The sequence below is a fragment of the Nematostella vectensis genome, chromosome 4 (genome assembly GCF_932526225.1).
Source record: "Nematostella vectensis chromosome 4, jaNemVect1.1, whole genome shotgun sequence".
Lineage (NCBI taxonomy): Eukaryota > Metazoa > Cnidaria > Anthozoa > Actiniaria > Edwardsiidae > Nematostella > Nematostella vectensis.
Genome location: NC_064037.1, coordinates 3,068,982 through 3,083,475, shown reverse-complemented (window position 1 = coordinate 3,083,475; position 14,494 = coordinate 3,068,982). Strand labels below are relative to the sequence as shown.

Here is a 14,494-nt window from a genome sequence, read left to right as displayed (position 1 = left end):
GGTTGAAAAACTAAATGCAAGTTTAGGAAAAGGGAATCAAATCAACACAAGGTTGAAGTGGTAAAGACAGAAGCTTCACTCATTAGCCCTCGTTGGAACTTCTTTTGCTCGGATATAAAACATACGACTTCAACCTTTTGATGATGTATTGCCAATTCCCTAGATGCCTATGGCGCAGTAACATTGCAAAACACTTACACAGAATTAAAGGATATAAAAAATCATGGGGTTTGAGCGTGTTCTGTTGATTTACGGTCAACTCAGTTCCGTGTGAAGATTGTGAAGCATTGAAGGAAAAGATGCAAACGTTTTGTGCCCAACCCTTATCGGAGTGTACTTTGGTTCCAGAAAGACTTTCGAGGCTCTGGAATCAGGGTAATCGGAGTGCTTACGCGGGGTGACCTTTGGGGTGAATGCTGGATCTTCGGGCATGATCTGTTTACGGCGAGGGGCGTGGGAAGGCTTACAAGATAAAATTCAGAGCGAAATTTTGGAACCGAAGGTCCGTGGACCTCCCCTGTTTAAATTTCTAAAACTTTTTTTCCTCCTCCCCTCCCCCAAATTGTTCCATATATATTACCAATTTTCTGATGCTTTTACCCCCACCCCCCTTTCCATCTTATACATTTACGTAAAGAATTAGTCCAATTAATCAAGAATCAATATACGTCAAAAAGGGGTCAACATCGGACTAATTGCAACATAAGGTTTTTTAACGGTTTCCTGCACAGAAAGTATTCCTCTATAACATACTAAAAGTCTAAAAAATCGGAGCAGGCAAAGACTCCGAAAACGGGATCGAATTTGAGAACCCACAGGGTTCCCAAATCATAAAAATAATGAAAAAATACTTCAGAAAAAAAGGAATTTATACCACTATAGATCACTAGCATAGAGTATATATTTCTACACGATTAGGATAATATTTAACTGCCCTATTTACCGGCATATAATCCGCACCCGAATTTTCAAGGCCTTAAAAAATCAAAAACCCGCGTATAATACATAGGCCTTTCTCGATTATGCTCTTCATCCTCCACTTTACCTGGCATACTAAGCATTTTCTTTCGTTAACTTTTCATATGGCTTTTTATACCTTCCAGTTTCAATTGCTAGCTTGTGATTACTTAGCCTGAATTTAGTAAGGCAATCCTACTGTCCTATGGTCAATATTTTTTACGTCCGTTAGATAATCTTCTAAATTGTGGGACAGTTTAAATTTTCTGAGCGTACGCAATTCGTTCTTTTGGGTTTGGTCTTTTCTGTTGTCATTTTGACAAGAGCTGAGCCATGTCTGTTGTTCAATGTCATAAAGCCTTTGTTGAAAAAAAAAAACCTGTATGTTGCTTCAGTCAGCCAAATATCGCTCCTACCCGCAAGGTCTAGTATTTGTTTAATTTTTCTGCCAAAATTTCTTGTTTTCATATAGATATGGCAGAGAATGCTTTGCGGGAGAGTTTTTCGTTATTCCCATTGTTGTTTGAAAGTTTATGCCAAAGTTTGATCGCTCTACACTTTCCTTTTGTTCCGAGAGGGAATCGTCCTAATTCAGCCCTACACGCGTTCGAGCTACAGTATCGGCTTACGCCGAGAAGCCATTTTAGAAACTTAGTGTGGACCATTTCTATCTTTCTTACTTTCCAAATTAAAATTTCCATAAGGGCAAAAATGGAGTCCAAGGTACTTATAACTTTTGACATTTTATAGGTTCCGTAAAAGATTCGGTATTTATTTATAGTTTTCCCAGAATTATTAAAAATCATTACTTTTGTTTTGTCTAAATTGATGGACAGTTTGGATGCTTTGCAATATACTTCGAGACTATTCAGATATTCTTGCAGGCCCTTTGCTGATTCTGATATTTTAACTAAGTCGTCGGCATAATGCAACTTAATGGCACACCGTTTAGGTCAATATCATTTCAGCATTTTTAATTTAGTTTTTCTGGGAGGTCGCTAAGGTGAAATTTAAACAACTTTGGCGAAATTATGCAGCCTTCTTTCACGCCTGCGTAGCATCGAAAGGATTCAGTTATTAAGCTTCCAATTTTCATAGATGACTTGTCATTTGAGTAAAGTGGTTGAATTATGTCGAGGAAACGCCCAGTAACACCTACTGTTTTATGTTTTTCAAATAGTTTCGCCCTAGGGACGCAGTCGAACGCTTTCTAAAGTCCACGTAGCACGCAAACAGGAAGTTGTTTGTTTTCTTGGCTTTCGCCTTGACATGCTTGTCAATTAGTGACTCCAGAGCAAAAATTCTGTCTATTGTTCCTTGCTCTTTCCTAAAACCACATTGTTCTGTTTTCAAAATGCCCTTCTCCGTTAGGAGATTGTATAATCTTTTGTTCATAATTGACATAAAACCTTTGCTTAACGTGGATCGTTTTGATGCTCTTTAGACATTCGTTAAATATGTTGTCCGCGCCTGGTGCCTTCCCAGATTTTAGTTTTTCTATGGCTTCTATAATTTCTTCCTCGCTTATTCTGTAGTCCAGGGGCCCCTCCCGATAGTTTCCATAGTTTCTATCGGGCTGTGTTCAAATTTTTGAAGTGCTGAAAAATTTTTCCCCCATTTTCAGTCTCAATTGGGGGCGCTTTTGTTGACTTACCTATATGGAAACAGGGTAGTTTCTTGGCGTTACGGAGCACCAGCACCAAAAACACAATGGAACAAAAGCCAAAAACAAAGACCTTAGAACGAGACAATGAAATAGAGTACAAAGGCCTTGAGCACCAAAAACACAATGGAAAAAAAAGCAAAAAACAAAGACCTTAGAACTAGACAATGAAATAGAGTACAAAGGCCTTGAGCACCAAAAACAAAGACCTTAGAACGAGACAATGAAATAGAGTACAAAGGCCTTGAGCACCAAAAACAAAGCTCTCCGTGACACCAAGGAATACCCGGAAACAGTCTTAGATAAATGCTCTTTGTGGCATCTTTTGTGGGGGGAGGGGGGGGGGGTAAACCCCTAAAACCTCCCCCTAAATCCGCTCCAGCGGCATGACCAGATTGAAAGGTAGACTCAAAAAAGGCTCAGCACAACATTGTATTTTCCCATTATTTACAGTTCCATTATCGATTTAACTTTACATGCCAAGCCAATAGAGTTCTGATTCATGTACGTCGCAATTCTGCTACCGAATCTAATCATATGGAAATTTGGGCACATGAACGGTGTTATGATTTGTGTAACAGACCCCGGTACGGCAGAAGCGCGACTTATGAATCGGGTCTAAATTACGAACTATCAAGTAGAATACATATAATTATCAATCTGAATACAATCTTAAGATAAGAAATACAATTTTGGATAAACTCGACGTACCATAATCTCTCTATAAAACTGAACGCTTTTTTATTATCCTATTAACATGATTATATCAAAGGTATGTGAAACTCTATTTAGGTCATCTTAGCCATCCAAGCCATCTGTCGAACTACAAAACAAATAGAAATGCTAAATGATGCGAATCATGTGTTTTCTAGAAGAAAAGTAGCACAGGAGTACCAAGTCACCCATGCTCTCTACGCACGGCACAACACCCTCACTCGCACACGGGTACCAAGTCACCCATGCTCTCTACGCACGGCACAACACCCTCACTCGCACACGGGTACCAAGTCGCCCATGCTCTCTACGCACGGCACAACACCCTCACTCGCACACGGGTACCAAGTCAACCATGCTCTCTACGCACGGCACAACACCCTCACACGGGTACCAAGTCAACCATGGTCTACGCACGGTACGACACCCTCACTCGCACACGGGTACCAAGTCAACCATGGTCTACGCACGGTACGACACCCTCACACGGGTACCAAGTCGCCCATGCTCTCTACGCACGGCACAACACCCTCACTCGCACACGGGTACCAAGTCAACCATGGTCTACGCACGGTACGACACCCTCACTAGCACACGGGTACCAAGTCAACCATGCTCTCTACGCACGGCACGACACCCTCACACGGGTACCAAGTCAACCATGCTCTCTACGCACGGCACAACACCCTCACACGGGTACCAAGTCAACCATGGTCTACGCACTGCACAACACCCTCACTCGCACACGGGTACCAAGTCAACCATGGTCTCTACGCACGGCACAACACCCTCACTCGCACACGGGTACCAAGTCGCCCATGCTCTCTACGCACGGCACAACACCCTCACACGGGTACCAAGTCAACCATGGTCTACGCACGGCACGACACCCTCACTCGCACACGGGTACCAAGTCGCCCATGCTCTCTACGCACGGCACAACACCCTCACACGGGTACCAAGTCAACCATGGTCTACGCACTGCACAACACCCTCACTCGCACACGGGTACCAAGTCAACCATGGTCTCTACGCACGGCACAACACCCTCACTCGCACACGGGTACCAAGTCGCCCATGCTCTCTACGCACGGCACAACACCCTCACACGGGTACCAAGTCAACCATGGTCTACGCACGGCACAACACCCTCACTCGCACACGGGTACCAAGTCAACCATGGTCTACGCACGGTACGACACCCTCACACGGGTACCAAGTCAACCATGCTCTCTACGCACGGCACGACACCCTCACACGGGTACCAAGTCAACCATGCTCTCTACGCACGGCACAACACCCTCACACGGGTACCAAGTCAACCATGGTCTACGCACTGCACAACACCCTCACTCGCACACGGGTACCAAGTCGCCCATGCTCTCTACGCACGGTACGACACCCTCACACGGGTACCAAGTCAACCATGGCCTACGCACGGCACGACACCCTCACTCGCACACGGGTACCAAGTCGCCCATCACGCACGGTACGACACCCTCACACGGGTACCAAGTCACCCATGCTCTCTACGCACGGTACGACACCCTCACACGGGTACCAAGTCAACCATGCTCTCTACGCACTGCACAACACCCTCACACGGGTACCAAGTCACCCATGCTCTACGCACGGCACGACACCCTCACTCGCACACGGGTACCAAGTCAACCATGGTCTACGCACGGTACGACACCCTCACACGGGTACCAAGTCGCCCATGCTCTCTACGCACGGCACAACACCCTCACTCGCACACGGGTACCAAGTCAACCATGGTCTACGCACGGTACGACACCCTCACACGGGTACCAAGTCGCCCATGCTCTCTACGCACGGCACAACACCCTCACTCGCACACGGGTACCAAGTCAACCATGGTCTACGCACGGTACGACACCCTCACACGGGTACCAAGTCACCCATGGTCTACGCACTGTACGACACCCTCACACGGGTACCAAGTCACCCATGCTCTCTACGCACGGCACAACACCCTCACTCGCACACGGGTACCAAGTCGCCCATGCTCTCTACGCACGGCACGACACCCTCACACGGGTACCAAGTCGCCCATGCTCTCTACGCACGGCACAACACCCTCACTCGCACACGGGTACCAAGTCGCCCATGCTCTCTACGCACTGTACAACACCCTCACACGGGTACCAAGTCAACCATGGTCTACGCACGGCACAACACCCTCACTCGGGTAGAAAGTCGCCCATGCTCTCTATGCACGGCACAACACCCTCACTCGCACACGGGCACCAAGTCGCCCATGCTCTCTACGCACGGCACAACACCCTCACACGGGTACCAAGTCGCCCATGCTCTCTACGCACGGCACAACACCCTCACTCGCACACGGGTACCAAGTCACCCATGCTCTCTACGCACGGCACAACACCCTCACTCGCACACGGGTACCAAGTCGCCCATGCTCTCTACGCACGGCACGACACCCTCACACGGGTACCAAGTCGCCCATGGTCTCTACGCACGGCACAACACCCTCACTCGCACACGGGTACCAAGTCACCCATGGTCTACGCACGGTACGACACCCTCGCACAGGAGTACCAAGTCAGCCATGGTCTGCGCACGGCACAACACCCTCACTCGCACACGGGTACCAAGTCGCCCATGCTCTCTACGCACGGCACAACACCCTCACTCGCACACGGGTACCAAGTCGCCCATGCTCTCTACGCACTGTACAACACCCTCACACGGGTACCAAGTCAACCATGGTCTACGCACGGCACAACACCCTCACTCGGGTACCAAGTCGCCCATGCTCTCTATGCACGGCACAACACCCTCACTCGCACACGGGTACCAAGTCGCCCATGCTCTCTACGCACGGCACAACACCCTCACTCGCACACGGGTACCAAGTCGCCCATGCTCTCTACGCACGGCACAACACCCTCACACGGGTACCAAGTCGCCCATGCTCTCTACGCACGGCACAACACCCTCACTCGCACAGGAGTACCAAGTCGCCCATGCTCTCTACGCACGGCACAACACCCTCACTCGCACACGGGTACCAAGTCAAGCATGCTCTACGCACGGCACAACACCCTCACTCGCACACGGGTACCAAGTCACCCATGCTCTCTACGCACGGCACAACACCCTCACACGGGTACCAAGTCAACCATGGTCTACGCACTGTACGACACCCTCACACGGGTACCAAGTCAACCATGGTCTACGCACGGTACGACACCCTCACACGGGTACCAAGTCACCCATGCGCTACGCACGGTACGACACCCTCACACGGGTACCAAGTCACCCATGCTCTCTACGCACGGTACGACACCCTCACACGGGTATCAAGTCAACCATGGTCTAGGCAAGGTACGAAACGCTCGCTCGCACAGGAGTACCAAGTCACCCATGCTCTACGCACGGTACGACACCCTGGCTCGTACAGGAGTACCAATTTACCCATGCTCTACGCACGGTACGACACCCTCACTCGCACAGGAGTACCAATTCACCCATGCTCTACGCACGGTACGACACCCTCCCTCGCACAGGAGTACCAATTCACCCATGGTCTACGAACGGTACGACACCCTCTCTCGCACAGGAGTACCAATTCACCCATGCTCTACGCACGGTACGACACCCTCACTCGCACAGGAGTACCAATTCACCCATGCTCTACGCACGGTACGACACCCTCACTCGCACACATGTACCAATTCACCCATGCTCTACGCACGGTACGACACCCTCACTCGCACAGGAGTACAATTCATCCATGCTCTACGCACGGTACGACACCCTCACACAGGAGTACCAAGTCACCCATGCTCTACGCACGGTACGACACCCTGGCTCGCACACATGTACCAATTCACCTATGCTCTACGCACGATACGACACCCTCGCTCGCACAGGAGTACAATTCATCCACGCTCTCCCTACGGTACGACACGTTCACTTGCACAGGGCTAGGCAAGTACGGCAAACTTTTTTGAAGAGAAAGATAGCATTTACCCCTTGCCAAGCCACCTACACCCATAAATGGATTAAGCATTAACAAAAAACCGTCACCAACATTCAAACCAAACAATGCAAGAGTTACACGCTAATAACGCACGACCGAAAACTCGCTGGAAATACTCTTTTCAGTAAGCAAAAATCAGAAAGGCTCGATCAAACGGAGATTAGAGTCGATGAGAGTTCCACTCTCAAAATCGTTTGGCCGTGCACTCTGCCGGTTCTCTTTTACTTTGAACAATAAGAAAGCCCAAGTTTGTTTTGAAACTCCGTTAAACATCACACAACATACAAATACGCTTTAAATAGGCCACTCTCTACCGAAATTTGGTCAATTCTGGACACGAACTTGTTAACATATTTCAATTGGTTTAATCAACTTTAATCAACTCAAAACAAGTTTGAGTACCAATTAAGATGTCAGACTTCACAAAATTCAGTATTTCTATATGCTTTCTATTTTTTTCTTATTTCCCTGTCTTTTGCACTGAGTAATGAGAGGGGTGAACTCTGGCACGCGAGGGTGCTATTAAGGACATTTTGATTGCAACTGTACGAGAACTTGAACGAGTGGAACTCTGTCATCTCCGTTTGATCGGGGCTTAAGACTTTGAGTGTTTTCCAAAGAGCTGCAACACACCAGCAACATAAAACAGACGTGGCTACTAGCCAGAACAGACAAGACATCTTATCTTATCAAGTGCATCTTAGACAAATCACCATCAAGCCCACCTTACTCCAGAAGTGGTGAGAAGCAAATCAAATTATCCAGCACAGGTTTTGCACCGCTGTCAGACGGGGCAAAGAACACCGAGTCACATCTAGTCGCAGAGGCGGAGTCGGGCGTCGTACCGAGAGACAGCGCCCCCAGCAGAGGCGTCACGTGACTTCGCGTTATTCTCTTTTCCACAGGCGTGACGGTAATTAGGGCCGGGTCGGCCTGGGAAGGGGACTGGGGTGAGACGAAAAGCGTGGTTTTCATTGGTGTTTTTTGCTCGGAAGGCGTGACTGCACATGTGTCATGCGCGTGCTTTACGAGGTTGACGCGCGGAGTGAGGGTTTGTGTGCTCGAAGTCTCGTGGCTTTCGAGACTGTCATCTAGCCACAAGCTGGGCTTTTGAACAGTCGAGGACGGCATCAGGTACTTTTCCGGCAAAAACTGTAGGGAATAAAGAACATGTCAGCATCAACATGAATACCTCCCCGAAGGGAGTAACCCACCCCCCCCCCCCCCCCCCCACGGTAAGCAAAGACGAAGAACAATGAAAACGTGAAGGTTTTTTTTTTAAATATTTTTCTAACTCTCGTCAATAGTTTCCAGCTGTTTTCTGGCTTCCGTCTGTCCAAACTAGTTACATAATCACATTTTGCGCTTTATTGTTTTGGTAACGTAATTGAAAACAATATCAGTGTTTGGCAATGGAAATGATTTAAGGATTTTAAATGACGGAAGCCAGACGGAGAGTTCGCAGCCTATTGAACACAGCAGCAATCCTAGTCGCGAGAAAACTAGTTTTGATAAAACCGAGCTGCAAAGTTGCCAATACTGACTATGTTGTCCTCTTTCTTGGCGCTTCGTCCCGTGGATCCCAACAGCGCTTTCCCACGTGCTCCCTCGTCGTCGCTGTCACTCACACTGTTGACAGGGTAACGGGCAGGCGCACCGGCTTGCTTTGCGGGTACCAACTCTTCAGCATGGTCCTCGCCAAGTCGACTTTTGCCCTTCCCAGAGTGATACGGGGTCAGTTGGCGTTTTCGTGACGAACGCCTAAGGGGGGTACCCTTAGGTTCGACAGGGGTCCCCTCAATATCCTCTGACATGTCAATGGAGACGGCGACGGGCGTCAGTGCATTGCGTGACTTTGTTGTCACGCCAGGTGTGGCGAGAGGGCCGGGGGTACCACCCGCTATAGACTCAGGGATTGCTCTCGGCGTCTGAAAACTAACTCGGGAGGATTTTCTGGTTCTTTTCCCCACAGGCTTTCTTAGCGCGCTTCGCTTCCCGGCGGTGGTCGGCATGCTTTCGTCAGACACATTATCAGAGGTGCTTTCCTCACTGGAGGTCCCTTCAACATCCATGGCACAGGGCGTGTCCTTGGTTACAGCCTGTGCAAGGAGACCATACTTGTCAGTTCTGATTCATGTCTCAAATAACAATTCTAATATTTTGCACCATAGAGAGATTGGGTCACCCCCTATAAAATAATTGCCTAGAACACTTCACGCCGCTATGGCCCGCTCTTGGGCATACGGGAGCCAGACATTACAATATCATATTTATGAAAAGCACAGAAGATGCATAAAACAACGCATCACATTAGAGCTTATAAAAAAAACATTTCAATAAAGCCTTTACAGGAATCAAACATTGTGTAACAACACGGCGAAAATTAAGAAAACATGCTGAAATAATTCAAGATAACCTTTGTGAAAAAAAAAATACTAGGCGATAAAGATAGAAGGTAGCGGTGTGCAAGAATAAGTGTATGCAAAAAAAAAAATATCCACGTTTTACTGTACCTTAGCTTTGTCTTCCTGGGAAGCAGCCATGTCTGGCTCTATTGGGACCAGGGTGCTGACCAGGGTGCTGCTGGCATCAGGGGTGAGACGGAGTCCTGGTGAGGTGCTGCTGAGCTTGGGCGTGGTCACCACTGGCACGGCATTAGACATGGCCACCCTGTTTAGGGGCGTGTTCCTAACTGATCGGCGCACAGGAGTCAACACAACTGCATTGGCTGAGAGAATTATTCAAGGTCAGTGAGTTTCCCTTCATAAATATTTAAGTCTTAGGACCTCAAGTGGGAACCATACCTGTAGCTTTATTTTTAACAGGAGTCAGGATAGTGATGAAAGAGCAGTCCTGGAATAAAGACAAAATGATATTTCCAAAGTGAAGCATGATTCCTCTGAGAATGAGAACAGGGGGTCTATTAATATAGAGGGTCCATTGTCAAAGAGAGTGTGTCTGTTATGTAGCGGGTGTGTCTGTTATATAAGGGGTGTGTCTGTTCTTTAGAGAGTGGATCTGTAATATAGAGGATGGATGTGTTATATAGAAAGTGTGTCTGCTATATAGAGGTTGTGTCTGTTATATAAAGCATGGATCTGTTGTACAAAAGGTGTGTCCGTCATTTAGAGAGTGGATCTGTTATATAGAGAGTGGATCTGTTATATCAAGGGTGGATCTGTTATATACAGTAGAGGGTGGACCTGTTATATACAGTAGAGGGTGGATCTGTTACATACATAAGAGGGTGGGTCTGTTATATAGAGGTATGTAGAGTCTGTTATACAGAGGGTGTCTGTTATATATAGGTAGTATCTGTTATATAGAAGTTGTGTATGTTATATAGAGGTTATATAGAGAAAGGTCTGATTTCTTTTCAGGTTTGTTGATTGGTAAATAAACAGTCTACCTCTTTTTGAGATTCCATTGCTTTCCTTTTGTTTTCTGCCATCTTGGCTCTCATTTTAGCCCTCATCTCCTGAACTGCAGACTTTGCATGTGCTGCTGCCTTGGCCTCATCTGGTTTGGCTACCTGAATACACCAAAGCAAATTGGGAACATGTCTTCACCTCCAGAGCTCTTGTCATCTGAATCGAGTTTACCTTAGGCTTGACTCTTTTGAGTTTCTTTTTTACTGGCTTTGCTTCCTCAATCCAGTTATTCTGCCTCCTCTTTTCCAAAGCCTCCATCTTGTTGTAGACATCTTCAACCTATACGAATTACAGACAACAGACAGAATAGGTTATTTGTGTGTACAGTAATTGAATTGAGTCCCTATGCGACAGCAAGGAAGTTGAACCTCTATATGATGGACACCTTTGGGACTAAGTAACTGTGAAATGGATGGACCATGGTGTATTATATGTGGAAGCACTGTACAGCTTGTAACTTTACCTGGAAGTAAATCATGTCCCAGAACCCTTGCAGGTCTGAAGGCGTAGCTTTCTTTTTGGCTGTTGGATCCTAAAAAAATGTTTAAATGATTGGTGAGTTTTCTTATGCCTATAATAATGCAGACGTAGTCACAGTACATTAATTTATATTAATATAGGGCATTAGATGAAGGCATACTGATAATAACACTGCTAGTAAAATTACCACCACTTAGAAAGATAGTAAATTAAGATATGAATGTCTTACTTCGCTGAGATCAATAAGCCCAGAAAACTGCTTGAAACGCTGGCTAATAAGCAGCTGTGCCTGACCAACGGCTGTTCGGATACTACCAGTCACTGCAAGTCAAAGCTCCATCAATTCAAAATCTTCATACAAAGCCAACTACATTGATTATACATGCAAACTACAGCCACGGTAGTAGCAGAAAAGATTAGTATTGTAAAAGGCAAACATACTGCCAGCCATATAGTCTCTCCACTATATTCCCCATTTATCAAATATTCATTGTTTTAATATGGCACTAGTATGCACTGTGGTGAAAGTCATCTTATACATTGTTCTTTATAAATATTCATTTACATAGTACATCACAGACCATGATGGCATTTGATGTATGAATAAATGGCCTGGTATTCTGGAGTTGCTAATCACATAGTATTTTTGTGTTGCTTCATGATTTGTATGATGTGTACACCAAATGTGAACACCAATTTGCAAGCGTTTTGTTCAATCAAACCTACCCTCATCCGACAACTCCTCCTCCTCTTCCAAAACTTTGTCCCAACATGCACAAAGCTTGTTCAGCTTGTCTGTTTCAGATGTTACTAGCATCCTAAAATACAAGCTTCCCTTTTCTGGTTCAGTCTCTTCTTTTGCGTCTTGAGCTGTTTCAGTAGTTTGAACAGTCTCCATAGGAATATCACTGGTATCTGTGGAAATTCCCTTGTTGGCAGCCTCAGCTTCAGCTTGCTTGCTCACCCAGTCTGTGCCACCCAATGCAAAGTTCTCCTTGGTAATCAGCTCACGGGGGTTTTCAGGAGAAGGGCAAGCTATCCCTGAGAAGAACCCCTCTGCACTTGAAGGACTCAAGGGTTTGAACTTAAAGTTCTGGGATAAATGGAGGAATGAGCTTACGCCTGTAGGAGCAGTGAAGGTAAAATTGTCAGGTGCTATAGATGAACAATCAATGCTTTGAGTTTTATCTCTGTTCTTTTCCTTCTCTTTCACTGAAGCCCTTATATCTGAAATTTAAAAAAAAAACATAATAGTGTTATTGATTAACCCATTTGCTTCTGATGCGGTAAAGGTATATGTATGTTATATGTTTCTTTTTTCTTGAGCTTTGCCTTGTCCTTATTTGCAGTTTGGTGTGGTAAGGAATTATTTATGAATTTGTAAGAAATTAAGATTTTCTATTCACTTAGACCTTTGGGTATCCAGATTTGTCTTTGATCATTTAGTTTGCATTATGACTTTTGTATTTGGAATGATTTCAGGGGGCTTTGATAAAAGGCTAAAGGGGTAAAGCTTAAATATTAGAAACATACAGTATCTAGCATACCTGTACCTATTTCTGATTCCTCCAGTGTCTTAGTCTGTTTGGTTATTTCTTTTCCTGGCTGAAAGGGCAAATAATAAGGACATCATTAATAGCACTATTGTGTACTTTGAATCTCCATATGCTTACATTACATGGTAAAAATAGCACATCTTTTGTGAAACATTCTGCTTACTTTATTGGCATTGGCGGGTGTTTTCGCATCTGGCTTGGTCTTATTTGGCCCTATATTTTCCTGTTTGTTTGCAAGCTTTGTAGAGCCATTGTTAGATTTCACTGCTTTTTTATCTCCAGGCAAAGTATTTTCTTTTCTTTCAATCTTCTCTTTTGCTAGTTTCTTATTTGTCAGGATGTTTTCTTGTTTGCTGGCCAGTCTGGCAGAGGCACGGGTGACGCGCCTTGTAGGCACATTTTCTTTTGAAGGTTTCATCTTGGTTGTCTTTTGAGCTTTGTTTAACACTTTGGTATCATCATGCACTATGTGCCTTACAACAAATGCTTTCTTTGTTTTAGTTGCAGCCTCGGCTTTGCGTTTCATCTCACGTTCTTCAAGCCATTTTTGTAGCCGCTCCTTTCTTGAAGCTGCCGGTGCATCTCCTGTTAATTAATTATTCAAGATATAAAGTTCAGAGGAAGTGGGAAGGGTTGGCATGATGGGTAGCACCTACTGTAAGCATCTTATTAGAAAAGCCAAACAAATAACTCAGTTTCTTTACTATTATTTGCTTTTCAGGCCTTCAGGGCCATATTTCAGGGACTGTATTCGGTGGATAACAACCGGCTTCTGGGATTGTTTTTGGTTTGGGTTTTGCCTGCAGTCAAAACCCTGGGATCATGTGGATGGGGTTTCAAATGACCAGTTCATAAAGCCCCATCTACAATACCAATTTTTAATTGACATATAATTGACTATATTTGTTGGCATCTACACTAGCAATTTTTCATGTGTGACAATTTTTAATTGCCGAGAAAAAGCAAACCTGCTAGCTTTTGAGCAACTTTAGTTGCCATATAAAAATTTCAATCTTTGCTCCATCTACACCTTTCCACACTAGCAAATAAAATTGTCAACTGAAAATTGTTAGTGTAGATGGGGCTTAACTCGACACTGTTTATAAATAGAAAGCTTGTGACCGTCCCTTAAGAGTTAATCCCCGTTATTGGAACATGTCCAAATAGGTTACTTAAAATTCTTTCTTCTCAGCACACTTTGAGCCTACCTTCTCCACTTTTCTTCGGTTTCATTTCTTGATGTGTCGATTCCTCCAACGTGTTGTCGTGTTTATTGATTTCTCCAAGAGGCATCATTCTTCTCTTTGAAAACTCATCCAATCTAGTTTTCTTCCTCACTTCACCCGCTTTTATGGCTCGTACGAACCGATTGCTGAGACCCATTTTCTCGCCACCCTTGCAATTCGAGGCATGGTTATGGTTGTACTTTTTACGTGCCACTTTTTCCTCCATTGCGACGCAAAAAAATCAAAATCTTGTAAGCGAAGTTTCTAAACGGTTAAACAAAATAAAATCTATCACATTGACTTTAAAAATATAAAAATTTAGAGCAAAAATGCTACCACTATCGTAACAACTTTCTTTCCTTGCTTTGCTTAGATTTCGAACAGTGAGCGCCAAACGATACTTGAAAAATGATTGGGTCATTCAAATCTAACGAACC

The 14,494-nt window shown here is 45.4% G+C and overlaps 1 protein-coding gene across 2 annotated transcripts; it reads right to left on the bottom strand.

Annotated features, from left to right (window-relative positions):
* Positions 1-3,033: 3,033 nt before the first annotated feature.
* On the bottom strand, positions 3,034-14,483 carry LOC5506668 (disks large-associated protein 5). 2 transcript variants are annotated; one of them, XM_001627329.3, is made up of 13 exons: positions 14,040-14,483; positions 12,995-13,416; positions 12,823-12,880; positions 12,002-12,502; positions 11,505-11,596; positions 11,259-11,327; positions 10,967-11,074; positions 10,774-10,896; positions 10,169-10,217; positions 9,878-10,092; positions 8,909-9,463; positions 8,090-8,516; positions 3,034-3,443 (listed from the first exon to the last, which is right to left on the bottom strand). In XM_001627329.3, exons 1-12 carry the CDS (start codon positions 14,281-14,283, stop codon positions 8,091-8,093), a joined length of 2,862 nt encoding a protein of 953 aa, XP_001627379.2. In that variant the 5' UTR covers positions 14,284-14,483; the 3' UTR covers positions 3,034-3,443; position 8,090. The 2 variants fall into 2 exon arrangements, with proteins under 2 accessions (XP_001627379.2, XP_032230988.2); XM_032375097.2 differs by having other exon boundaries at positions 12,829-12,880.
* Between the last annotated feature and the right edge of the window lie 11 nt (positions 14,484-14,494).